The 25,414-nt window shown below is 47.8% G+C and overlaps 1 protein-coding gene and 1 long non-coding RNA gene across 4 annotated transcripts in view; one reads left to right on the forward strand and one right to left on the reverse strand.

The window, feature by feature from the left end:
• Positions 1-83: 83 nt before the first annotated feature.
• On the reverse strand, positions 84-12,392 carry LOC137204196 (uncharacterized). Of its 2 annotated transcripts, XR_010933463.1 has the most exons (4): positions 12,289-12,392; positions 3,360-3,579; positions 2,364-2,482; positions 84-716 (listed from the first exon to the last, which is right to left on the reverse strand). It is a non-coding gene; the product is annotated as an uncharacterized lncRNA (long non-coding RNA). The 2 variants fall into 2 exon arrangements; XR_010933462.1 differs by having other exon boundaries at positions 2,364-3,579.
• A 4,683-nt stretch (positions 12,393-17,075) lies between these two features.
• TMEM132C (transmembrane protein 132C) overlaps positions 17,076-25,414 on the forward strand; it is a 373,251-nt gene continuing 364,912 nt past the window's right edge. The window contains exon 1 of one of the 2 annotated variants that reach the window (XM_067701197.1): positions 17,076-17,363. In XM_067701197.1, the coding sequence (XP_067557298.1) occupies positions 17,279-17,363 (85 nt within the window). In that variant the 5' untranslated portion in view covers positions 17,076-17,278. Of the gene's footprint in view, positions 17,364-17,709; positions 18,155-25,414 lie in introns of those variants that run through there. The other variant, XM_067701198.1, reaches the window with a different exon arrangement.

A 25,414-nucleotide genomic window follows, 5' to 3' on the forward strand; every position in this document is an offset into this window, starting at 1 on the left:
GAAAGGCCAAACCTCCTAGGAAAGTATAGTAAGTTTCTTTTTTTAAAAAATACATTTATTTATTTATTTTTGGCTGCGTTGGGTCTTCGTTGCTGCGCGCCGGCTTTCTCTAGTTGCGGCGAGCGGGGGCTACTCTTCCTTGCGGTCCGCGGGCTTCTCATTGCGGTGGCTTCTCTTATTGGGGAGCACGGGCTCTAGGTGCGGGGGCTTCAGTAGTTGTGGCACTCGGGCTCAGTAGTGGCGGCTCGTGGGCTCTAGAGTGCAGGCTCAGTAGTTGTGGTGCACGGGCTTAGGTGCTCTGCGGCATGTGGGATCTTCCCGGAGCAGAGCTCGAACCCGTGTCCCCTGCATTGGCAGGTGGATTCTTAACCACTGTGCCCCCAGGGAAGCCCCCAAAGTACATTCAGTTTCTACTGCAACCATGAGCCGGAGCCATCTCAGTAAATACCACAAACACAGCAGCTTAAAAAAGCACCTACCTGTCAGCTCCTGGTTCTGGAGGTCACAAGTCCAGGTGGGCTCAACTAGGTTCCCTGCTGAGGGTCTCACATACCTGAAATCAAGATGTCAGCCAGGCTGGACTCTTACCTTGAGGCCCTGGAGAATCACTTGCCTCCAAGCTCGTTCAGGTGGTTGGAATTCAGTTCTGTGTGGTTGTAGGACTGAGGTCCCATTCTCCTTGCTGGCTGTCCTCCAGGGTCACCCACTCTCAGCTCCTAGAGACGAACCCCATTCGATTATATTAGGCCCACCAAGATAACCTCCCTTTGGATGAATGCCAAGTTCACTGATTGTACATCTTGATCACATCTGAAAAATTCCATTTATCATGTAGCTATAATCACAGGCAGATATCTCATCATACTGCCAGTGTCTGGGATAAGGGCAGGAAATCTCTGGGGGTTATCTCAATTACGCCTGCCACAGAAGAGCTTTTGCTTTTTCCCTTCCCTTCTTCCTCCTACCTGGAACCCAGTCACGGTATCTGGAGGCACAGCAGCCATCTTGCCACCATGAGGCAGCCAAAGGCTCACGACGGTGGCCGAAAAATGAAACCTGGGTCTATGTAGCAAAACTGAACCACTGCACAGTATCTGAAATCTCTACCTCTTGACTTTTATTAAACGCCTCAGAGAAACTCTGATTGGCTCAAGCTACAGCTAGGCCAGTGTTCGGTTAATTCCCCACAACTCAATCCTCCCTGATCGACGAGAACTGGCCCTTTCTGCTTTCTGTAGATGATCTAATCCACCCAAAGCTCACACATGATTTCTTGATCAGGGATGGGGTCGGAGGTGAGAGTAGCTTCCAGACCTGCTTCTCCTTTAATCCTCCTGGACTCTAACGTCCTCAGCGATGGAGCACACGGCCAGGGGAAAGAGAAAAGACTTCTTCTCCAGGACGCCGGTTTCTGCAGCTGGCTCAGTCCAGCCCATGTTACAGACTCATCCCCTTGTCCCGTGTCCTGCTTCCGCCCACAGTACATCTCAATTCAGAGCACCAGGCCCCACAGCAAATGGCATCATCTCGTTCTATGCATTTGCTAGCAAGATGCCTAACGAGGTCAGACAGGTAACGTACTTCTCTCAGGCTCCCGAGCCCACTCCGGAAAACAGAGCTTCATCTGATTTTTATTTCATAAAGCAGCCTCGGCATATCAGCTCAACAAGAAGAACTTCCCTTTTCACTGATGCGAAGACTTTCACCTTTGCACTTGTGTCCTCAAAGAGGAACCTCTGGTCGTGTGACAGAGCCCGTGACCCTAGACCTTCGAAGCATTTATTCACCCTGCAGTGTTGGGGGAAATCGCTTGAAAACAGTTGGGATCCTAAAGTCGCTCTTCTTTACCTGTGAGAACACAAGCCACCACCTGTCCTGTAGCCCCAAAGGGACGAGCCTCCTGGAGCAGAGTGTGCGGTTAGTCATCTCCGCGAACTGTCATGATCTCCATTCTGATCCCGTCTCCCGTGTTACAAGGTGTTTTGATCATTGTTAATGTGAACGAAGAAAATTAAATGTGATTGAACCTAAGATCCTGGCAGGCTAAACCCACACGTCCAATGACTTAAGTGCTTACACTAAAGCCCCCTTTTGAATGATGAGAAGACAAAAGGCAACAGGGCCCCCTTCCAAAAGCACCCATAAAATACTTTTTATTCATCTGACCAAATGAATGGAGCCGCGAGTTGAATCTCTATGGCTTATGAACTGCGTCGTCTGGCAAGGCTGAGCTGACAGCTGAGGGACCTGACTGAATTCAGTGCTGATAAGAAATTATGAAATGGAGGCAAATCTCTGAGAAAGAAGCCAGAGGTTGCTAAGAGGCTTTCCTGTCATTTGCTTCCCTCCAACTTCAGGCTCACCCAGGCGGCCTGCTGCAGAAGAAAAGCTTCACGTGGCCATCAGGAGCCCCGCCAGATGTTGAAGCCTCTGTTGGGTTGATCCTCTGTTCACTCAGACCACCTTGGTTTTACAGTGGTGTCTAGATGTGGAAAAATAATACAACTCTAGTGAAATCTGAAAATGTCTGTGGTGTGTAAACTTCCTCCCATGGAGTTTGGGGTTAGCAGATGCAAACTAGTATATATAGGACGGATGAACAACAAGGTCCTATTGTAGAGCACAGGGAACTATATTCAATATCCTGTGATAAACCATAATGGAAAAGAATATGAAAAAGAATGCATACCTATGTATAACTGAATCATTTTACTGTGCAGCAGAAATTAACACGTTGTAAATCAAATATACTTCAATTAAAAAAAAAAGCAAAAAAACAAAACTTCCTCCCATGAAGGTCTTAGAGAGGGTGATTCCTCTTCCTCTCCCTGAGAGAGAGAAATAGCAAAATCAAGGGCACTGGGATTGGGGGAACCCAGGACTCAAGGTCCAGCTCTGTCACTATCCAGCTGTGTGACCCTGGGCAAGTGACTCCATCTCTCTGGGCCTTGGTTGTGTCATCTGTGAAATGGATCCAGTACTAGCAGCGGGTGGGTGGGGCTGCTGTGCCAGATTACCTGAGATGCTTTGTTTAAAGGGCCCGGCACGTACCGGCCGCTCCTTCCTTCCCTCTGCCCCCTCCCGGTGATGGTCAGAAAACAGTGTGGCTGCAGGGAACACCTAGTTCTTTAATTCCTGAGGCCCAAATAAATTAAGCTAAAGGAAATTAAATATCAGGGATCACGAGGTCCGTGAGCGCTGTCTCTGGTGACGCTCTTACCCTGAGAGGCAAGCGGAAGAGTTCCGGTGACGCACTCAGAGTCACCACCTGTGGGCAGCAGAGCAAAGAAGGGCGGGCAGGAGTAAAGGTCCTGCATCCCTTCCGGCACGATGTACGGCTTCAGCCACAGGAAGCTCACCTGACTTGCCTTCGCGGGCGCTGGAATTCATTACCCCGTTAATAAACGGGCACCTGGGCTGGTTACTTTATGTAAGTGCCGTCTACTTGCCCTCTTCCATCTCTGCCATCCTAGACGCCAGTTTTGTCCTTGGGCCGACCACGTTGTGACGACATATTCAAGACGTCACCTCCACTCACGGCTCTGCCCGTAGAAGCAAGGGTCATCCAGGATCATGATGCTAAAGAGAACAGAATGTTGGTGCTTAAGGCAGGAAGGGAATTGTGAAGGGCTTGGAATGCATCGCTTGAATCAGGAGACAGAACCCTTACCTTCACCTATCCTATAGCTTATTCACAGAACACTTATTAACGAAAGAGGACCCAGAATTGGATAAAAATGGCTTGCAAAGAAAAAAAAAAAAGCCAACACAGAAAGCCTCCATGCCAAACTCAAATAAAATGTATTTAAAAAAACACATTAAAAAAGTTATAAGGACCTACCACCATCCAAGGGGGAGAAATAATGCATCAGTTTCCAAAGGCCAGCAGCTTTTCCACCCCTTAAACACAATGCACTGTTACCCACATACAAAGGCTGAAGAGTTTTTCCTAATGATGAGCAAACGTTTAGAGCTGTAAAAAATGAAGAAGCTTCACAGAATTCTCCACCTCATCCCAAGCCCAGTATTTTGCTCTGTGCACTTTGCTGTGAAGTCTGTACGCCTGCAAGTGATGGGAAGTCTCGGGGGAGTGTGGGTGCTCAGTGTGGGCGGCCGGGGTGGGGGCCTGGGGGGCTGGGAGTCTGACTTCAATGAATGCACTTCCCTTGTGAGTCACTTTGCCGGCACGTCTGTAATTTACATGAACAATTTCACTGTTTCTCGCTTTCCTCTAGTGAAATGCTTGGGGAGTGGATAATTGCCGTGGTGTATACAGCAAGGCGGGGCCGATCCTGGGACACTTTGAGCCCAGAGAAGAAGGTGATGGGAGAGATGGAAACTGCGGCATTTAGGGTAGACCTCACTCCCCTGCCTTGGTCTCCTTCACACAGTCTCTGGCTGGTGCACGCTGTGAAACTGGATTCTCTCTTCTTGAACACTCTCAATTTCTCTTCCTTCACGTAATGCTAAGAGTAATCATTAATCTGTAGCCACCGTTGGCCATTCGCTTCTCTGCGGAAAGGGTTAATAAACCATTTCATTGCGAGGTGTGAAATACGTAAGTTGATCGCTTTCAACAGCATTGGATTTGCAGAGCACACGGGAACCCCACTTAGATAATTCAGCAGTACTGCTGAGTATTTCAGTGGGCATCTCGAATGTTGGAAGAGGAGACCTTCGTCGCTGGTTTGCACATGCCTCTGTCCCCTCCAAGGAAAATCGTGCCTTGCAACAGAGGCACCAGAAGCATTTGGCTAAGACACTTTTCCAACGTGTGGGACATGCATCCACAGGGCAGGTGGTTTCCCATCCCTGGCCCCTGTCCACTGAATTATGTATGGTAGTGCCTCCAGCTCCTGGGACAAGAAAAGTGCCCCACAATGTCCAAATGCTCCCTAGCGGCTAGGGATCACCCAGGTAAGAAAGAAATTCCAAAATAAAGGGCATGAGTAAGACGCGGGTGTAGAGTCCCAATGTCAGAGTCTTCTCTCTGCCCGTCCTCCCTTTTCTTACGGAAATGCAGCCTTCCGATATTGGAAAGCCATCCTCTACACCACCTTCCCATCTCTCTTCCTAACACACACACACACACACACACCGCTTCTAGCTTTGCCTCCCTGGTGACGATGATTTGGGGAATATCGGGACCTACGATGGATGGGGCTAATCAAAATTCCTTTCCTAGGACTTTTCCAATCCACAATGAAACAACATGAGCCCAGAAGCTTCTAGCACTCGTGGTCCTGGGCTCTTGGAACACAGGTGGTCTCAGTGAAGGAGGTTGTTACACGGGGAGATGTGGAGGAAGAAGTGGGGAGGGGGGAGGGGAGGAGAACGGGAAACTTACATGTACTCAAATCCGCAGCTCTAGATGATGCTAAGCCCCGCTGCTCTTCCTAAAGTGGTAAAACAGGGTAATGTTTCCCCCGATTTCTGGGTTTCATGCCAATTTCAACCAACCGGCCTCAAAAATACAGCAGGAGGATGAGTGATTAATGACCAGTGCTGCAACAAAAGGATGCACGAGTGACCACCTTCCTCTTGTCCGGTACAACGCAGCAGGCTGCCCAGCTTATGAAGGGGGAAGCCTCATGCCAGCGCTGGAATAAATATCACTGCAGGCTTGTAGATGAAAGAAGACACCTCAGGGCCTCTCTTCCCTGCCAGGTCTCCTGGGTGCTGACTGCTGAGGAGCAGCCCGTGAAAAGGCAGCGCTGTTCAAACTCCCATCCTCACAGGGCGTCCTTGAGGGAACTCTCGCTGGAATATTACAGCATAGGGACCAAGTACAAGTCTATGCGACCTTGCCGCCTGACCTGTCTCATCAAGCATGTGCCTTATCCTGCCATTCTGTCCTTCGCAGCTTTTAAAAATGAAACTATCCTTTATCATATGAAATTATAACGGCCACTGATTCAATTCACAGCTCGCTGAATATTTAAACTGTATTTAGTTTGCAAAATAAAATATTGACACAGTGGCACACGCATTGGAAACCATTTCTGGATGATGGTTTCGCTCACCCAGTACTAATTTTCTTTCTGTTAAAAGCACCCCTATTTTCCTTTGGGTAAAGACTCTTCATTCCCCCTCAGCGTGGTTTATGGGGTTAAGTCTCCTTCCCTGGTATGAGGGAAGGAGTATAGGACCCAGGCCTGGCCAATCAGAGCTCAGCCCCTGATGGGCCATGGGGATTGGATCAGGATGAACATGTGACCAAAGCTACAACCAATGAAATGCAGCCCCAGGACTTGTGTTCCAGTTGCTAGGAAACTGAATTTGCTTTTCTACCAGGGCAGGCAAACTGGTAGGATGCACGTCTGGAATCCTCATGGCCGACCACCTAGGGCATCCCACCCGAGAGTAAGGCAAGCTGAAGAGACAAGAAAGGTGGGGGAAAAAAAAGTCTGTCTCTTTGTATCTTTGTTTGAGCCCCAGGATCCAGCCAGGCTTTGGGGCAGCCAACCTCTTGAATATTAAGTGGCAAGAACCCTTAAAGTCCTTCTTTTGGACCCATTCGTTCAGGTTGGGATACTGTCCTTGGAGCAAAAAAAATACCCAGCTGGCACCCCATGCCTTTGTTCCGTGGAATCTGAAAGAACGTGGAGACCTCGGGTGCAGTGGAAAGAGTGCCAAACCAGAACTTAGATGATCTGGAGTTAATCCCCCACTCAGCAACTCACTCATGGTTCATCTCACTGTGCATCAGTTTACTCATCTGCAAAATGGGTAGACTAATACATATCTTGCCTCCTGTTCAGTAAAGAATGAACCTTCTTATTTAGAGGGACCCTAGGGGGAGAACTGCATGAGGAGTCAGGAGACTCAGGAAGACCCAGTGAATTCGTCCATGGAAAGTGCTTAAACCAGAACCTGGCATATTGTAAGTGGTAACACATATTAGCTCTTGTTATTTTTATTAGCATCAAGAGGGGGAGGGGAGCATGGACAGCGGGCTGGAGGGAGAGGCTCAGATTGCTGAGGGCAGGAGGGAGGTCGGACTTCCAGAGGAGGTGGGTCCTACTTGCTGTAGAAGAGAAACGCCAAGATGGGAAGCGACCCCAGAGTCAGGCTTCCCCTTCACAAGGGCAGCCTAGCCCCTGCTCTGTGGACCCCTCATCTCAGGCCCCTTGGTTCAGGGCGCAGAGGCCACCATTCTGGTGGGGCGGGGTAAGCTGCCAGGAGCCCCTGTGCTGTCTTCTGGCTCCACTGTCAGCCTCCCTCACCCCCAAAGCCCTTCGGCAGTCTTATTTATCTCCTAATTTCAGTGCCAGTTCCAGACCAGTTTCTGTGCCCACACGCAGATTTCATAGTCTTTCTCGATTTCCCTATTCAAGCTCAATGGGAACAGCTGACATGAGTCACCCCCCCTTCTCTGAGCCATTCAGCTGATTATACCAGTGAAATTCTCATGCTGATTTAAATTAATCCTCTGCCCTTTCCCATTGTATCACTAGCAGCTGCTACGGTCGTCGGATCACCTACAGGGTCCCAGTCAATATTTATTATTCATGCAGCAGACAGATGTTTTTCCTTAATACCCATACCTATATTGGGATATAATAATAGTAACAACTGAGATTTTTGACCCCTTACTATACACTGGTCACTATGCTTCATGATTCACACATACAAACCTCATATAATTCTTAGAACCTCCCTATGAAGATGGCATTATTAATATTCTATGTTACGGATGACCAAATCGAGGCTCTGGGAGACTAAGTAATTTGTAGGAGAAGTAAAGCTAATACGCAAAAAGAAACAAAGTCGATGGGGGAAGAAAAAGACATACATGAGACACATGATTCTTTCACTGAGTCTGGACTCAACCATACCTGAAGCCAATTGCATGCCTGAACTCCCCATTCATAGAAGCAAATACCATTTCCCTTCAGTTTTAGGGTACTGGAATGAGTCCTGACTAACAAGAACAACATGAAAGGTAAGTATAATTATCCCAAATTTTAGTCATGTTTTCAAAATGAGGCTGAGAGGTTAAGTCACTGACCTAAGGGATCCATAAAAGGAGGGATTATTCCTAACTTGCTGACCATGAAATCTGCATCTCCTAACGAAATTCCTGGTACTCACTTTGGGCAGAGACGAGAAGATGGAAGGACTGAGAAAAGGAAAAAGGAAGATCCATTATACAGCAAAGAGGTGGAAAAGGCAGGATTTTCAAGTTCATTTGCTGCTGTGGGCATTTAAAGAGATACATATTATCCCTCTGTGTGAATGTATTTGCTTCTAGTTCTTCCTTTTGATCCTATGATCCCTTTCTCTTGGTTGCAGGAAGACAACATACTAGTTTCCCCTTTGGCTGTGTCCCGTGACTTTACGGCTTGTTTCATCCAAGGGGCAGAGCAGGAAAGAGAAACCACTGCAGTTACTTTAAGCACTTGATGCAGGAATGAGCACCAAGGATGTCACTGGGGTGACCAAAGGAGAGGGTTAGGCTCTGCTTTCACGTCTTCCTCGTTTTTGAATGTCAAATAATTTGGAATGATTCTCTGCACATGGTAAATGTGATGCTGTATGGATTCTGAATTCTGTGGAGAATCTGGATTCTGTTACATTCCTCAGAAAAATGTTAACGTTTTTCTTTTGGCTCGCAATGAACACGGTCGGATTCCAAAAAAGTCTCTCGGGCTGCAGCTCCAATCAGTTCAGTTCTTTTATTCTCCGTGTGGCTCATGGGTCCCCCAAAGACATGGGCAAAATTTACGCACAGAATTTGGGGATCTTGCTTTCTGGCTCAGTCCATTTTTGGATTCCTCCCTTCTCCTTTCCAGTGGCTATGGTGGCCCCAAACTGTGTCCTCTGGTTCTTTAGACCATAAAGAGTGGGTTTCAACAGAAGTAAGAGTTGTCCCAAGCAGCAGTGACTGTGATCTGTTCTTAGGGGAAAAGACACAGAATTAGGAAAACTTCTCCATGCCTTTTCCTCCTCCCAAATGTCAACTCCCTTCTGGAATCTGCCTGCCTCCCTTCATTCTTTTCTTAGAGTCTTCAGGGAAATGGTCTTGTTCATGTGTTTGTCCTTCTCTTCTTGTTTTGTATTTTATGCAGAACTTACCATTGTCACCTATGGGAAGATCGATCCTGTAGGTGTTTAGTTGGCCACGGCAGAAGCTGAACTCTTCACATACTCTTTGAACAGCTCCCCTTGCATTGTCCCACCCTGGAAGCTGGGCACACGTGCCTCTCCAGATTCTTCTTCAAGTTCCAGGATGTTCACCTCGAAGGAGCTGAAAGCCCAGCCTGCCCTGAATCACGTGTCAGTACCTCAGGAAAGCTGGTTGGTGAGTTTTGCTTATCCTCCAACTCCCTCTTCTGGATCTTTATATCCCCAGCGTCTCCCACAATTCTATAAGGTCTCATTCCTAAAATAAACGCCCTATTCATAGTGGTTCTGCTTCTCTAATTCTCAGTGAATACGTAGTTGCACTGGAGGAGTTCCATCAGTAAATGTAATGCCCAGTAATTTTGGATTTTTGTGTAAATGCTTTATCTTCTCGCCAGCCTTGTACCTAATCCCAGCCGGCCTGAGCTTTAATCTCTCCAACGGTCCACAGAGATCAAAAGTCAGTCTCCTAAGCTCCATTAAGGTAACTGCTTTAAGTGGGAAACGCTCTACGGAAATCCTGTTGCAGATGGGCCACCCCAGGAAATAGGTTGTACTCACGAGTCAGAGGCAAAGGGGCCAGTAGTGACCAATATTGCCTCTTGAGAAGACACTCACGAGTGTGAAATGCTGCTGAACTGAATGGCACTCTTAGGATGTGTCTGCGCCTTTGCTTAGACCCAGAAATCTGAGCTTTTATTTTTCTCTCCACCAGCAGAATATACCAGCTGGCGCCACCAGGGGGCACTGTTGACTCTATAACCATTTGGCGGCTGCCGGTGGGTTAGCGAGCAGAGCTGTTTCTCACATAAATTAACTGCACTGGCATTGCGTGCTTCCAAGTGTCAAAACGGCACAATTTTGGCAGTTTTCCATTTGAAGCTCAATCTTCCTTGTAACAGGCCATCAGGGAGTTTTAAGGGGAGTCAAGAACGATGTAGCGAGTCTGGCTACAAAGCTCCTTTAGTTACCCGGATGGTCTGAACCTGAGAAAGGTGATTGAAAACAGTGAGTCATATGTGAAAGTTATGAGTGTCCCTCCTTCCCAGAAACCGGCTGGATCTGTAAGGAATCATCAGCAAGGCCATAGCTTGGGCTGCTGATCATGGGTGGCCAGGACGGGCTTGGAAAGGCAGATCAATAATGCCACTTAAGGATGTGTTGCATCCTGCAGTGGTGGGTGAGTCTGAATTGAATTATTTCCTATGAAAACTGCGAAGTTTGGGTCCTAATGAGTCATGACTATAAGATTGAGAAAACAAAACCAGAGCTTTAGGGGTGAAGACGATGAAGCCAATACAATGGCTGAATCCACCACAGTTCAACGTCAATGACCTTGGAGCTAGTTTAACCTATTTCTTCCGACTGGTGGTTACGGGAACTGCCCGGAAGTAAAAATCGCTGTTCCTGTTTATGGGCTGAACTATGTTCCTGTCTTGTCCTTTCTTCCACAAAGACTCTGCCATCCTGTCTTTCTTTCCCATCTTCATTGTTAATCTCCCACCATCCCTGTGATCAAACATCACTTCCTCAAAGGTAACAATCAGAATTTATTCGACAATATTTCTTGAGTGCAGGGTGTGTTCGGGCTATATCCTGGGTTCTGGGAAGAAAGACATCACTGAGGGGGGACATTTGAAAGGAGAGGAAATTGTAAGGAGTGAGCTTCAGAAAGGGAAAAGGGCAGGTGCAAAGTCTCTGAGGCAGAATCAGCAGAGCCTTTAACGTCAGTGTCGATGGAGTGTAGGTGGGCAGTGAAATCACTGATCTTCCCTGGGCTCTTCTAACATGTCCTTTGTGCCTGTTTTCCGATGTCTATTCAAGATACTTGTATATGTCTATTATCTCCCCTATTACGCTGTCTGAGGACAGGCTCCGAGCACAGTGCTCACCCATAATAATCTCTCAACCATTGATTATTGAATTAAAGAATGACAAGACATGGAGACTGTTATTCCTGCAATGGGACCTGATACTCCACAAGGAACAGGGGCGGAGCTGAGCGGGTGTATCATGCAATGAATGTGAATGGCTGGTGTTGCGGTGAGGGTGGGTTATCTTCCAGTGCAGCAACGAACGACCCCCAGATGTCAGCCCGTCATCTCTCAGTGTGTGTGTGTGTGTGTCCACTGCTGCTTAGCAGGGGACTCTGCTCATTGAGGTCATGCAGGGACCCAGGTGATGGAGCCACTGCTACCTTGACCCAAGCCAGTCGCCATGCTTACTCCGAATATCGGGCTCACTGACAGGTATGTACTAAGTAACTGTTATTAACTGACTGCATGGCACACTCTCCAATCTCCTGCTGCTTCTGGAATGATGCAAGGCACTGAATGTGTCTAGGACTGCTCTGCGTCGAGAAGCAGGAAGGGGTTTGACCCTTGGTGACATTTTCAAATACATATAGTTTGGGTAATATGACTTTGGATAAATATGTAGGGAGCAGAATAAGGTAAGGATTTAGGGAACTGCTACACAAAAGATGGTCCACTGAGGCACAGCGACAAGATGATCTGGGGGAGCTTGTTAGAGATGCAGATGAAGGGGCACCCGCCCCTGATGAACTGAATCAGATCCACCTGTTAACAAGTCCTCAAGGTGATGTGTACGCAGAACTAGGAGTGAGGACTGATGACTCAGAGCAGGGATTCTATAGCCAGAGTAACGGGGTTCGAATCCCAGCTCTGCCGACTCCTAGCTCTGTGACACTGGGTACGTTACCTAAACTCTGTATGTCAATTTCTTGGTTTGTAAATGGAGTTACTAAGAACAGTAAAGTCATAAGGTTGTTGAGAGGATTAAATGAGCGAACACATGTGCAAAGGTACTGGAAATAGCGCTCGGCACAAAGTGAAAGATCTGTAAATGTCAGAGGTGGTGACGGTGATGCGGCACATATGCCGTTAAGGAAATGTCAGTGTGACCACTTCCATTTGTAACCCTCTGAAGCTATATTAACCCACTTCTTTTACTAAACCGACTACTGAACCCCCCTGTGGAAGGGTGAGGGGTGGAAATCCACTCTGTGGGTCTCTAGCAGGGTGATAAAAGCCTGGAAGTGTGGCAGGGAAATCGGATCTGGGTCAGGTGTGGGGGCATTTGAGCATCAGTCCTAAAAGTTGTTCTCACAAAGCCGAAAGCCACCTGCATCCCGCATCTTACCTGGAGAAGCTGGGCCCGTGATCTCTTCAGGGGAAATTCAACTCCATAGAGGCGGAGTTCCAGTAGAGACACCAGGGCAGCCCAAGGTGCTGCGGAGTTGTCTGTAAGGTTAAGTGGAAATTACAAAGGAATGATTTTTCAGTGTTTGTCAAAAACAGAAAAGTCTAGCAAGTGAAACCTGATACAGAGAGTGGGGCCTGGCCAGCGGGACGTAACACAGGCGACCAGGACACCTGGTGTGGAGAACGCGCAGAGCTAAGCACACACTGCAACACAGCTGGGTGGGACGAATGATTACAGATCCAACCCCACTTCTGCCACTTCCCAGCTGGGTGTCCTTGAACAAGCCACTTAACCTCTTTGACATTAGTTTCTTGGTCTGTAAGATGGGATAAAAATAGTACAAATCCATAGGGTTGTCAACAGGATTATTTGGCAATTAACAAGCACCTAATAAATGATATTGTTCTCATCATAATTGTTACTATTACTGGCTAAGTGAGCTGAAGGTAAAAGTGTGTGAATCCCAGTTTCCTTGTTAGTAACACGGGACTGGTAATCTACAGCTTCACGACAGTCATCCACCAGACAAGTGCTAATTTGGGGTCACACCCTCCTAGGTGTTGGGAACACAGGGGCGAACAGGTCACCCCCTACCCCATGGAGCTGACACGGGATGGGGGAAGCTGCAGATAGATAATAAGCAAATAAACACATAAATGATCAAGAGTGGGTGGTGACAGCCCCCAGTAAATATTCCCTAATAGTCAGATTCTTACTGGATGGCATAATGTTGCAACCTTTATCCACGTGCAGCAGGGGGTAAGGGTGGGGAGTGGGGAAGGACGTGTCATTTCTACAGCCCACTTCCCCCTACCTACCCAGCCCCACCTTAGCCAGGCTGCGTGAGGCCCTAGAATTCGTTAAAACAAGGGTCATGGATCTTACCAACATACGACCAGAGTTTAAGCTGGCGGCTACAAGCTGACCACACCACCTGTGGGGCAGGTGGAGAGCTGATGTTCAATGTCACCACTGCCAGGTCCTAGCAAGTCACCACTGCCAGGTCCTAGCAAGTCACCACTGCCAGGTACTAGCGAGTGACTGAACTTTCTCTTGGATCCTCAGGTTTCCCACCTGCTCCAAGGTACCCCCAAGTACCAGTCTTTCTTTCCTCCCTGAAGGGTACCATTGGGGAAACCCCGGACTCTAACACTGTCCTACAGCTCACACCCATCCAGTGGCAAGGCTTTCGCCTTTGCCTGGAGCGGGCAGCCTAACTGGTCCACGTCTCCACCTCACCACTCCCTGCTACCTTCCCAGTCCGGGCCTTCATCCCTCCTACCCTCCCACGGTCAGCTCTTAACTGGACTTCAGGCTTCCTCTGCTGCCCCCTACAGGCTGTGTTCTACAAGAGGCCAGAGCTGTTCTGGGCAGCGGGGTGAGATCATTTTTTCCTCTGCTTCCTGGTCTTTGCACTTTTGGTTTTCTCCTCCTTAAAAGCTTTTCTCTCAGAAATCTGCCAACTTACCCACTCCATCTGCCCTCTCTCAAGTTGTAACCCCGAATCAGACTTTCCCCTCATTCTGTTTTAGTTTTATTCATAGCACCTATCACTGGCTTCTAGGATGGATTTATTTGTATATTTCCTGAGCGTCTGTCCCCTAGACTCTAAGATCCATGAGTTTAGGACCTTCATCTGATTTGTTCACTGCTAGAACCCCATACCTGAGCCTGACAAATGGTAAGCAGTAGACAGGTATTTGTTGAAAGAATGGATGAAATGTCAAAGGACAGCAACAGTACTCCCATTAGTGTTACTGCAAGCATGAAATGAGATGACGTCTATGTACAATAACAAAAGTACCAGCACAGCACAACATATAGCTGCCTGCCTGCCTTCCTTATTTTTCATCTTTAATAGCAAGCACCATAGTTAGGACTTGCCATTAGATCTGCAGGACGACTATAGCTGCCTCATGAGGCCAACATATAGCCCTTCTTTTCCACGTTCTTAGTAACATATACCTATAGGTCCCCTATCTAGAGGCCAACCTTATAAGAAATTCCTGAGCTAAATTCCCAAGTTCCAACCCTCATTTTATGCAATGTTAAGAATTTGGAATTTAAGCATGAACAACAAAAAAATCTGAACTTGCCTTTTCGACTTACGCACCCTGGGCACATGTGGAAACAGCAGGTTTCCTCTTTCCAATCTCTCTTCTCTCCTATAAATCATGTTAATTGTCTCCATGTGCCCAAAGCCCACAAGGAGTTTTGCAATAGCCTTTGAGGAGATTAGTGGCCTCTGATGTTGGTTATGAAATTCAGAAAAGCATCTGGAAGTAATCTAAGTTAAGGAATTAATGATTTGGGGGTTAAAAAATACATGCCTTAAAAAAAATAAATACAGGAAACTCTTTGCCCACGAACCTCTAAGTTCACACCTCTGTTTTGGGGGGTGGGTTCCTAAAAAAGATAAATCAACAACATCATCCCTTTGTTTGTTTGGTTTTGTGTGTGCTTGTTTGGTTTTTAGAAGGTCACGTGGTAGATTACATGGGATCCTAAACTGCGATTTGCGGAAGTGAAGCACCCGTGACCTGGGTCTCCTTTTGTCCGTCTGGAAGAAGCAGGAAAGCCTCTTACAGGCGATGCTAGCAGACTTTGTGGTCTCAAGGCATATCTGAGACTTGGAACACCCGAGGATGGAAGATGCCTTTGGGGACTGTGAAGTGGATTTACCTGACTGAAACTCTTCTTCTCCTTTTTCTTCCCATTTTAGAATTTTTATGTATTCCCCTGTGGTTTGTTCAGTTTGACCCTTTCTGATTATTTGAACCATGGAGTCCTGGACCACAACCTGTATTTGGCTCTGCAGTAGAGAGGGCGATACTCTATGCCAAAAGCAAAGAAATGATGTGTGTGGGGAGGGTGAGGCCGACCAAATGATGAACCTACAGAGGAGAACAGGGGAGTGGCCGGCATAACTGGGGGCTTTTTCTTTTGTTTCTCTAATCAGACAGGAGGGAGGGAGGAAGCAGATCCCAACCAGTCAGTCAGGAAATGATGGGCTATGTTGTATTTCTCACTGAGGCTAGAAATATTTAAATGAAAAAAAATATTTATTCTCCAGTGACTTTCAAACTAACAAATAAAAATGAGGAGGAAATGTGCCTTCCATTTCAGGAGCCCGAGCCAGCCTACCTTATGACTGTCTCCCAAGGCTGGGTGTAGATTCGCTGAATGAACTGAAAACTTGGGCAGTCAGTCCACTTAAAAAATGAAGTCTCTGCTACCCAGGCCTCTGGGAACCAAGGTTTTGCAGTCTTCTTTCTGGCCTGGCTAGTTTTCCCAGCTGCCTTCTGCCCACATAAGGCAAGCAGAGTGGACCAGTGAGCCCTCGTCCTCTGGAGGCCGTCCAGCTGGGAGAAGGGCTCCAGGGATGGGGAGTGCCCTTGGACCATTTGACCCCAACCCCCAATTTCCCCTCATGCTTGTCTCACGATCCCCTGTAACTGAGTTGGGGCAGCAGAAGAGGATTTGCAGTGCTCAAGACCTTTCACTTTTGTTTCTTCTCACCTGATCAAGGATATTTTTTTTTTCTTTTATTTTGAAATTCATTCCTGCCTTCTGGTAACCAGGAGCGATGGTGACACAAGACAACACCGTGAGCTTCTTTTCTGAGGTTGGACCGAGTCAGCCTGGGTGAGAGCTGGGCCCCTGAGCCCTGCCCCTGGGGAGCCCAGGACACCAGGGGAATGCCAGGCCAGGCTATGGGGTTTGGGGGAAGCGCACCGGCTGGGGGAGGGTTGGGCCTCCAGGGCAAGGCTGCTGGGCTCAGAACGCACTGCCTTTCACTCACGGACACGAGGGGGAGTCGGGGTCCTGCATTCAGATTGTTCATCCCTGGGAAGCAGATGAGGCCGGAGCATGTGTACCAGTAACCCTGCAGGCAAGCAGCTGGGATCCACGTGGGGAGGGAGAGCAGCGCTGGGAACGTCACAGAGAAGAGATTTGGGGCTCCAAGTGGGGTGGCGAGTCCTTGTCTGAATCTGCAGAGAAAAAGCTATTGCAGGAGCAAGTCTGACTGGGGAAGGGCGCATTTCCCCCCAGAATAGTGCATACAAACACGTGGGCATGGGGGCGATATCCAACCATATAGAAGGATACACAGTGTAAAACGAACCTTTCCGTCTCCCCAGCGTTCCAGTCCCCTTCCTGAGATACCGCGTTGTCTTGCTACACACACACAAATATACACACATGTGCGCACGCCTCTGTAGAAACCGTGTCCCTTTCGAGTCTGTCCTGCCCGTTGCTTTTTCCCACTGAACAATCTCTCTGGGAGAGCTTTCCTTATCAGCTGCAGGGGAGTTTTAATTCCAACGTCCCCAGCTCTCAAGGCAAAGAATCAGGGAATAACCTGAAGTTCAGGTGCGGCGAATGAGGACCCTGGGAGGCTGGCGAGGGGAAGCGTCCGGCTCCATCTTGCGACGCGGTACCTGCGCAGAACTCTCCGGGACGCGAGCCACAGGGCACGAAGGCGGAAGGCTGCAGGGAGGAGGAGGGACCCCGCGGGTGCAACCCGCTCCCCTGCGCGCCCCACCCCCTCTCCCGCGCGCCTGCTCCGGGACCCGCGCACTTTCTCCCCGGCATCCTCCAGCAGCCTGCGGCCCGGGGCGGGGCTGGGGGGGCGGGGGCGGGCTCCGAGTGGGCGGGGCCGAGTGGGCGGCCCTGGGGGCGGGACGGGCCGCGGCTGCCGCGGCGGCTGAAGAAAAGTTGTCCCGGCCAGAGCGCGAGCCTCCGCGGGATCCGCAGGCGCAGCGGCGTGTACCCGGCAGGGGCGGGGCGTGAACACCGGCTCCGCAGCCCGGCTGACCGACTCGCTGCCGGGGGTGGCCCCGGGGCATGGGACAGCCGGCGGGGGCCACGAGTGGGCCCTGCGCCCCCGGCGGGCGGCGGGCGGCCTGAGCTGCCGGGACGCAAGATGCGCTCCGAGGGCGCGGCCCCCGGGCGGGTGGCGCCGCTGTGCCGGGCGCTCAGCCTGGTGCTGGCCGCGCTGCTGGGCAGAGGTAAGAGGCCGGGGCCGGGGGGCGTCGGTCGCGTCGGCGCTCGAGAAGTTCCCCGCTGTCCTCAGGAGCCCGGGCGGGAGGAGCCGAAGGGTGAGGGTGTCGCGGGGACCTGGGTGAGGGCGCTGGCTCCCAGGCGCGGAGCGGCCCCTTCCGTAGATGGGCGAGCCCCGTTGGGCGCCGCGTCCGTGGGATTGGGGCGAAATTGGCTGACCCAGTATCTCCGGGTTCGGGGTGCTTCCCGGGGTGAAGAGGGGGCGTGGCTGAGGGACACTCTGTGTGTGTTCACCGTCCCCGAGTTGCGTGAAGACTTAGCGCAACCCGGCACGGCCACGACGTGGAGCCGGGGGCCCGGGAGCGGGCAGCGGGGTTCTTTGCGCCTTCTTCTCCCGCAGCCTGGCGTCCCCCTCCCCAGCTCGGTCGGACTGGGACTGGTGACCCACGAGGGCGGACCGGGCCCTTTGTGCCCCGTTTCCCCCACTGTGGGGTCCCGCGGGCCGGCGTTGGCCCGCGAAGGAATGCGCAGCTCCCGGGGGGACCTCAGGTCGGGAGAAACCCGGGACCCCTTCCGGGCGCCCCGCCGAGGTCCTGTGTGGTCTAGGAGAGCGTAAAGGTGATCGCGCGGGTGGGAGAGCTGGGGCTGCAAGTCGGAATCAGACCTGGGCTTCCCAGCAGCCGGGTCTTGGGGGGCCTTCCACCTCAGTCTCCTCACCTCTGCAATGGAATGATCACCCTGTCTTGGGTTTAAGAGAATTCAGGGAGGGAACGCTTGGTGCCCAGAAGACTCAGGAAAGGTTGGTATTATTATGCAGGTTTTGATTACGTGCTTGTTGGGCCCGGGCCCGCGGCGGGAGGGGCGGGGAGACGGGTCTCGGAGCCCGGGGGCCGCCGGCGCCGCACGAGGAAGCCCCGCTCCTCTGGGGACGGCGGCTGCGCGCCCCGAGGCCGGGCCGGGAACCGGGTGCGGGTCAGCACGCGGAGAGAGGGCTGGGGGCGCCGTTTTTCCGCTGCCTGCGCCGGGGCAAGAGTCTCGGGGCCATTGGGTGAAACCGAGATGCGCACAAGTGTAGCTGCCCTTCGCGCTGCGTGGCGGCTCCGGCCCCGGCCCCGGGCCCTGAGCGGGTAAACCGAGTCCAAGCGGATGAGAATCACGGCTCTCTCCCGCCTAAAGCTATTCAGGCTCAGCTGGAAATGTATTCGCAGAGACAAGTTGCCAGTTGATGTTACCAAGTAGCGTTTGCTTTTCAAAAGTCACTGCGCACCGGCTGGAATTCCAGAAAAATCTGCTTTCCTTAAGGGTGCATGTACCCAGACACACCAACCGGACAAAATTGCTGTTTTAAATACTGTCCCTTTCTCCCAAGAGCTCCAGGTAAACAGGAGTGTGTGTGTGTGTGTGTGTGTGTGTGTGCGCGCGCGCGCGCACGGGCACGCGCGCGTGTGTGACGGGATGGGGGACATATTTCTGTTTTATTCCAGAGGACAAACCTCTTAGGAAATCTGGTTACTTAATTCTGCCGTGAGCTCTGGGTTCTATCATTTCTAGGACTCGGTTTCCCCAGATGGAAAGTGGCCATTCAAAAAAAAAAAAAAATCCTTCCCAAAATACTTGCTAGAGATGTTATGATGATAAAGTGGCTTAATGGACAGAAAGCACTTCATTGAGGAGGATGGTACCATTTTAATTTGAGCGAAGGTGAAAGTCCCCGATCAGGCTTTCTCCCTCCGTGAGAGGATTCAGTCAGGTTGGAACTCTGACTGTTGAATGTGCTCCGTGAAGTAAGTTGTGGGCTTTTCTTGATTAAAGCTCACGTTCCTCCCCGCACACCATCTGGAGGATTTTACTTTTGATTTAGAGAAGTGGCCTTTAGAAACATCCATGTGGAAGAGGCCAGGGACAGCAATTTTGTTGAAAGTGGTATTGGGAAATTTTTTTTAATTTATTTATTTTATTTTTGGCTGCGTTGGGTCTTCCTTGCCGCGCGTGGCCTTTCTCTAGTTTTGGCGAGCGGAGCGGGGTCTACTCTTGGTTGCGGGCTGCTCATTGCGGTGGCTTCTCGTTAAGGAGCGTAGGTTCTAGGCGCGCAGGCTCAGTCGTTGTGGCTTGCGGGCTCTAGAGCGCAGGCTCAGTGGTTGTGGCGCATGGGCTTAGTTGTTCCGCGGCACGTGGGATCTTCCCGGACCAGGGTTTGAACCCGTGTCCCCTGCACTGGCAGGCGGATTCTTAACCACTGCGCTTCCAGGGAAGCCCGGGAATTTTGTTTTAAAGATGCTATTTACACAGCAAGTGGTGAGGGTGTTAGAGGTTAGGGGGAGATGCCCTACCCCTCCCCCCAAAGCCACCTCTCCCCCTGGCTTAGGGCAACCTTGATTTGGTGGGGTTTTCTCTCCCCGCTTTTGCTTGGCAGTTTTCACTGCATATGGGTCTGCAAAATATTTTTCATTTTGTTTCTCGTGGTCATAAGCAGCAGTACATTGACTCTCTCAGATACCTCTGTAAAGAAAATGTTTGCTCCATGAATTTCTTACAGAGAGGGAAGTTTTCTGACCCTTGTTTAAATTTTTACTGTCGTTTAAAAAAAAAAAAAATCCATCGCTGACTGTTCTTGCCCAAGGATTTAAGCGCCGATTTCTGGAGCCCTCAAAACCACTGTTCAGTTTTTAATACCAATTGCAAGCTGATGTTCAACTGTGGATTTAAGGTTCTGCAATTCCTCAGGGTTTGGAACAGAATCATTGTTCTTGGGCGGTTCCATAAACAGACCAGGGCCCTGAAAGAAGGGAGTCTTCCTAAGATTTAAGTCTTGGGCCGAGGTAGATGACGCGAAGTGTCGTTGAGTTACAGGTTGAGGAACTGGCCCCATGTAAAGGGGAGGAAAGGGCAGTGGTAGGCTGAGATGCCGTCAGAGGTGAAGTGATGGTTGTCAGTCACGTAAGGGGCCCCCGGGAAGGTCACACAGGCTGGAAACCTCTTTTCGGAAGTCTGGGGCCAGGTATATTTCACAATTCAGAAGGTAGGTAGGTAGATAGAGGCCCGGGATCATCCGTGTATATTGTCTAACACGCCCGGGCTGGGTGTGGAGTTGCCTCCGTAATTGGACACATAAGTCACTTTGCATGAAAGATGTGAGTATATGCATAGAAGAGGATAAAGTCCCCTGATAGCCTCACTGTCCTTTAGCGCAGCCGTGGTCACCAAAAGAATTAAAAACCAGCCGGCCAATCTTTGGGTAGTCAGAGCTTTGGGGATTTTGAATTGCTGATTTGGGATTTAGGGGCTGGGGCGGTGTCATGAGTAGGAAGAGGTTGTGGGGGGGCGGGGGGGGAGGGGGGAGGTCCTCCTCGGCTCCCATGTGCACCCTCTTCCCACTGGTAACCACTAGTGTGTCTCTCTCTCTGTGAATCTGTTTTATTGTTGTTGTCGTTATATTCTCTAGTTTCGTATTTTAGATTGCACGTGTAAGGCTCATGCCTTGTCTTTCCTTATACTTAAAGTACACACACACTCTTTGCATTAAAAGCGCACACCCCTTCCTACCCACGTTGAAACTCCGTGCTGCATTGAAGCTTCTTAGAAGTGATTTCAGCCTCTCGGAAGCCGTTCTATTAAACCACCAGACTCCTAGGCCTGTCTTGCTCTACACCCAGGGCTCTAGACCAGCGCTTGCAAACTTCATGACCTGCACACAAGCACTGTTCTGTCCACAGTGCTTTTTAAAATAAAAAACTGAACAGGCTCCCCCAAATCGGGAGAATTCACATATAAAAATTGGGATTTCCAATTTCCCCTGGGAGGGTGGGCGCTCTGCCGACCTCGGGTGCACATTCTCGTAAGGCTACATCGTGCCAAAGCTATGCATGGGTGTCCCCCACCCCGGCCCCTGGGTGTGGTGTTTATTAAGTGCTTCTCTTCCCCCCCTTACCTGCCGGCCTCTTCCCCTCAGCCATGTGAATTTGCACCTTCAGCTCTTCCTCCTTTATCTCAATATTCATCCTTAGCCTAATCACAAATGTGGCTAGAATTGGGCAGAGAAGAACCCAGAACTCTCAATTATATTAGCAGTTAGCACTTTCATGAGCAGGGGTTAAAACAAAGCCTTTGGATGTATTAGATATCTTATAACATCCATAGTCATGAGAAGCATGGTTAATAAAAACGAATCTTTGGCATTTTAATTGGAGTGAAAGGGAGTATTACTGAATTAATGGAATAAATGGAAAGTCTGATGGATAGAATATCTCTCTACAGCATTCTGCGTTGTTTAAGAGTAAGGTTTATTAATGTAATTTTCAAACAGTAAAATTCACCCTTTTGAGGTTAGAGTTTTGATTTTGATGAATGCACATGGCCATAGAAACACGAACACAACTGAGGTATAAAGAAACTTCCATCACCCCCCAAATTCCTGGGTGTTCCTATGTAGCTACCCCTTCCCCCTATACCTGCAGCCCCTGGCAACCGCTGATTTGTTCTCTGTCCTTATAGTTTTGCCTTTTTCAGAATTCCATAAAAATGGGATCGTGCAGTATGCAGCGTTTGAATCTTCTTTCACTTAGCACCATGCATGTAATATTCACCTATGTATCAACAGTTATTCCTTTTTGTTCTTTTTCTTAAGTTGAGCTATAGTTGATTCACAATATCTTATGTTCCAGCCATATGACATAATGATTCAAAATTTTAATGGTTATTCTCCATTTATAGTTATATTGTCTGTATTCCCTGGGCTGCCCAATATATCCTTGTAGCTTATTTGTTTTATACATGGTAGTCTGTACCTCTTAATCCTTTGTCCTTGTCTTGCCCCTCCCCCTTTCCTCTCCCCACTGGTAACCACTAGTTGGTCTCTATATCTGTGAGTCTGTTTTTTTTTCTTTTTGTTGTTGTTGTTAGATTCGCTAGTTTGGTTTTATTTTTAATTTTATCTTATTAATACATTTATTTATTTATTTATTTATTTATGGCTGCATTGGGTCTTTGTTGCTGCGCGCAGGCTTTCTCTAGTTGCGGCGAGTGGAGGCTACTCTTCATTGAGGTGCATGGGCTTCTCATTGACGTGGCTTCTCTTGTGGAGCATGGGCTCTAGAGCGCAGGCTCAGTAGTTGTGGCACATGGGCTCTACAGCACAGGCTCAGTAGTTGTGACGCACGGGCTTAGTTGCTCTGTGGCATGTGGGATCTTCCCGGACCAGGGCTCGAACCCGTGTCCCCTGCATTGGCAGGTGGATTCTTAACCACTGCGCCATCAGGGAAGTCCCTGTTTTATTTTATAGATTCCACGTGTAAGTGGTAACATACAGTATTTGTCCTTCTCTGTCTGACTTATTTCACTAAGCATAATACCCTCCAGGTCCATCCATGTTATTGCAAACGGTAAAATTTCATTCTTTTTTATGGCTGAGTAATACTCCATTGTATATATGTACCACACCTTCTCTATCCATTTATCTGTTGATGGACACATAGGTTGTTTCGATATCTTGGCTATTGTAAAAAAGGCTGCTATGAACATTGGGGTGCGTTGTCTTTTCGAATTAGTGTTTTCATTTTCTTCAGATGTACGCCCATGAGTGAAATTGCTGGATCATATAGTAGTTCTATTTTCAGTTTTTTTGAGGACCCTCCATACTGTTTTCCACAGTGGCTGCACCAATTTACATTCCTACAGTGATCAAGGGTTCCCTTCCTCGTCAAATCAAAACCACAATATCACCTCACACCTGTGATATGGCTATAATCAAAAAGACCACAAATGGTCTATTGCTTTTTAATACTGCATAATATTACAGTGAATGGATACAGCACTGTTTGTTTATTCATTTCCTAGTTGAAAGCCATTTGGATTACTTCCATTTGTGGGTCATTATGAAAAATGTCACTATAAGTATTTGCAAACAGGTTTTCAAGTGAATGTTTGTTCATTTCTCTTGGGTAAATACCTAGGACTAGAATTGCTGGCTGGTGTGATACCTGTACACATAACTTTATCAGAAATTGCAAACTTTTTTCAAACATGGAAACATTTTGCAATCCCACCAGCAATGTATAAGAGTTCCTGCTGCTTTGTATCTTCAGGACCACTTAATGTTATCCCTTGTTTTAGTTTGATTTTATGTGGCACTTCTAATAGGTGTGTAGCAGTATATCTTTGAAGTTTTAACTTTTATCCTGTGACTTATAATGTTGAGCATTCTTTCTTGTGCTTACTTACCATCCTCATACCTTCTTTGGTGAATATCTTTTTCAAATCTTTTGCCAGTTTTTTGTTGGTTGTTATTTTCATATTATTGATCTTTGAGGGCACTTTATATATTATGGATACAAGTCCATTTTCAGATAGGTGTTTATAGAAATTCTTGCAGTATGTGTCTTGGGAGGAGCAAAGGATTTTTAAATGAAGTTTGGTTCGTTGATTTTTTTTTCTCAGTAATTGTGCTTTTGGTGTCACATCTAAAAAAATCTTTGCCTAAGATTTACAAGGACTCTCCAAATCTCTAGTGATGTTCAGGTGTTTTATATCCCTGCTTATTTTTTAATCTTTTTGTTCTGTCCATTATCGACAGAAGTGTTGAAGTTGTGGGTTTGCCTAGTTTTCATTTCAGTCCTGTCAGTTTTTCCTTTATATGTTTGAAACACTGTCTTAGGTACATCTATGCTTAGGATTGTAATGACTTCTTGGTGAACTGACTCCTTTCTCGTTATGTAATATCCCTCTTCATTCTTGGAAATATTCCTTATTCTGAAATCTGTTTCATCTGATATTAATACAGCCACCTCGGCTTACTTTTGATTTATGTTTGCATTGTAGTATCTTTTCTGTTTTTTGAAAAAACCAATTTGTGTTTTTATATTTTATGTAGATTGTTTATAGAGAGCATGTAGTTGGGGTTTGCCTTTTTATCCAATCTGATAATCTGTGTCTTTTAATCATTATATTTAGACCATTTATATTTAATGAAATTTTTGATATATTTATATTAAAATCTATCATCTTGCTTTTTGCTTTATGTGCCATCTGTTTTTTACTCCTTTTTCCTTCTTTGCTGCCTGCTTTCCTACTGAGTATATTTTTTATGATTCCATTTTATCTCCATATTGGCTCATTATTTATACCTCTTTAAAATTTAGCCATTGCCCTAAGGTTTACAAAATTTATCTTTAATTAATCAAAGCCTGCATTCAAATGAGGTCATACTGCTTTATATGTTGTGTAAGAACCTTAAAACAGTATATCCCCAACATTTTTTCCTCTACATATAATCCTTTTCAAGTGCATTCATCTTACACCCTGGGTATGGCTAAGGGAATTTCCACTTAGAGATTATTTGTATATACTTTGAAGAAGGATACCAATTATGTTTAATTGGCTTGCCTTTATTTCTGAGTGGGTACTTCTGATACCTTTGAAACTGTTTTCTCTGCAGGACTTGATTCTCTCTCCTACCTGTATGCTGAGCTGAACAAAACTGTTTCTACACCTTAGGGATTTAGAAATTACTCCCTCTAAGGAGAGGACAAAGGTAAAATTCAGCCAAAGTCTGAATTAGCAAAATTTCCAAGACAATGGTTAAAGATATCTCCCAGAGTGAGTAAGTCCTTGTCTTCTGAAGTGTGTACATTTCTTTTTTTTTAAAAATTTTTTGATTAAGGATGATCTTAGTGGTATATTAAGAGTGTTAAGTTCACACTTGCAAATGTCTGGGATCCTAAGCAGCTCAAAGACTTGATGTAGAAGACCATGTCATCTCTACGTAATTTTTTTTATTATTGAAGTATAGTTGACATATAGTATTATGTTAGTTTCAGGTGTACAACATAGTGTTTGGACATTTATGTACATTACGGGTTGATCACCATGAAAAGTCTAGTAACTATCTATCACCGTACAAAGTTATTGCAGTAGTATTGACTGTATTCCCTATACTGTGTAGTACATCCCCGTGACTTATTTATTTTATGGTTGGAAGTTTGTACTTCTTAATCCCCTTCCAAAAAATATTTTTTCTTTCTTCCTTATACCTTTCACGTCGTCAGCGACACGGGGGGCTATCACT

This window comes from Pseudorca crassidens, chromosome 12 (genome assembly GCF_039906515.1).
Source record: "Pseudorca crassidens isolate mPseCra1 chromosome 12, mPseCra1.hap1, whole genome shotgun sequence".
NCBI classification, from domain to species: Eukaryota; Metazoa; Chordata; class Mammalia; order Artiodactyla; family Delphinidae; genus Pseudorca; species Pseudorca crassidens.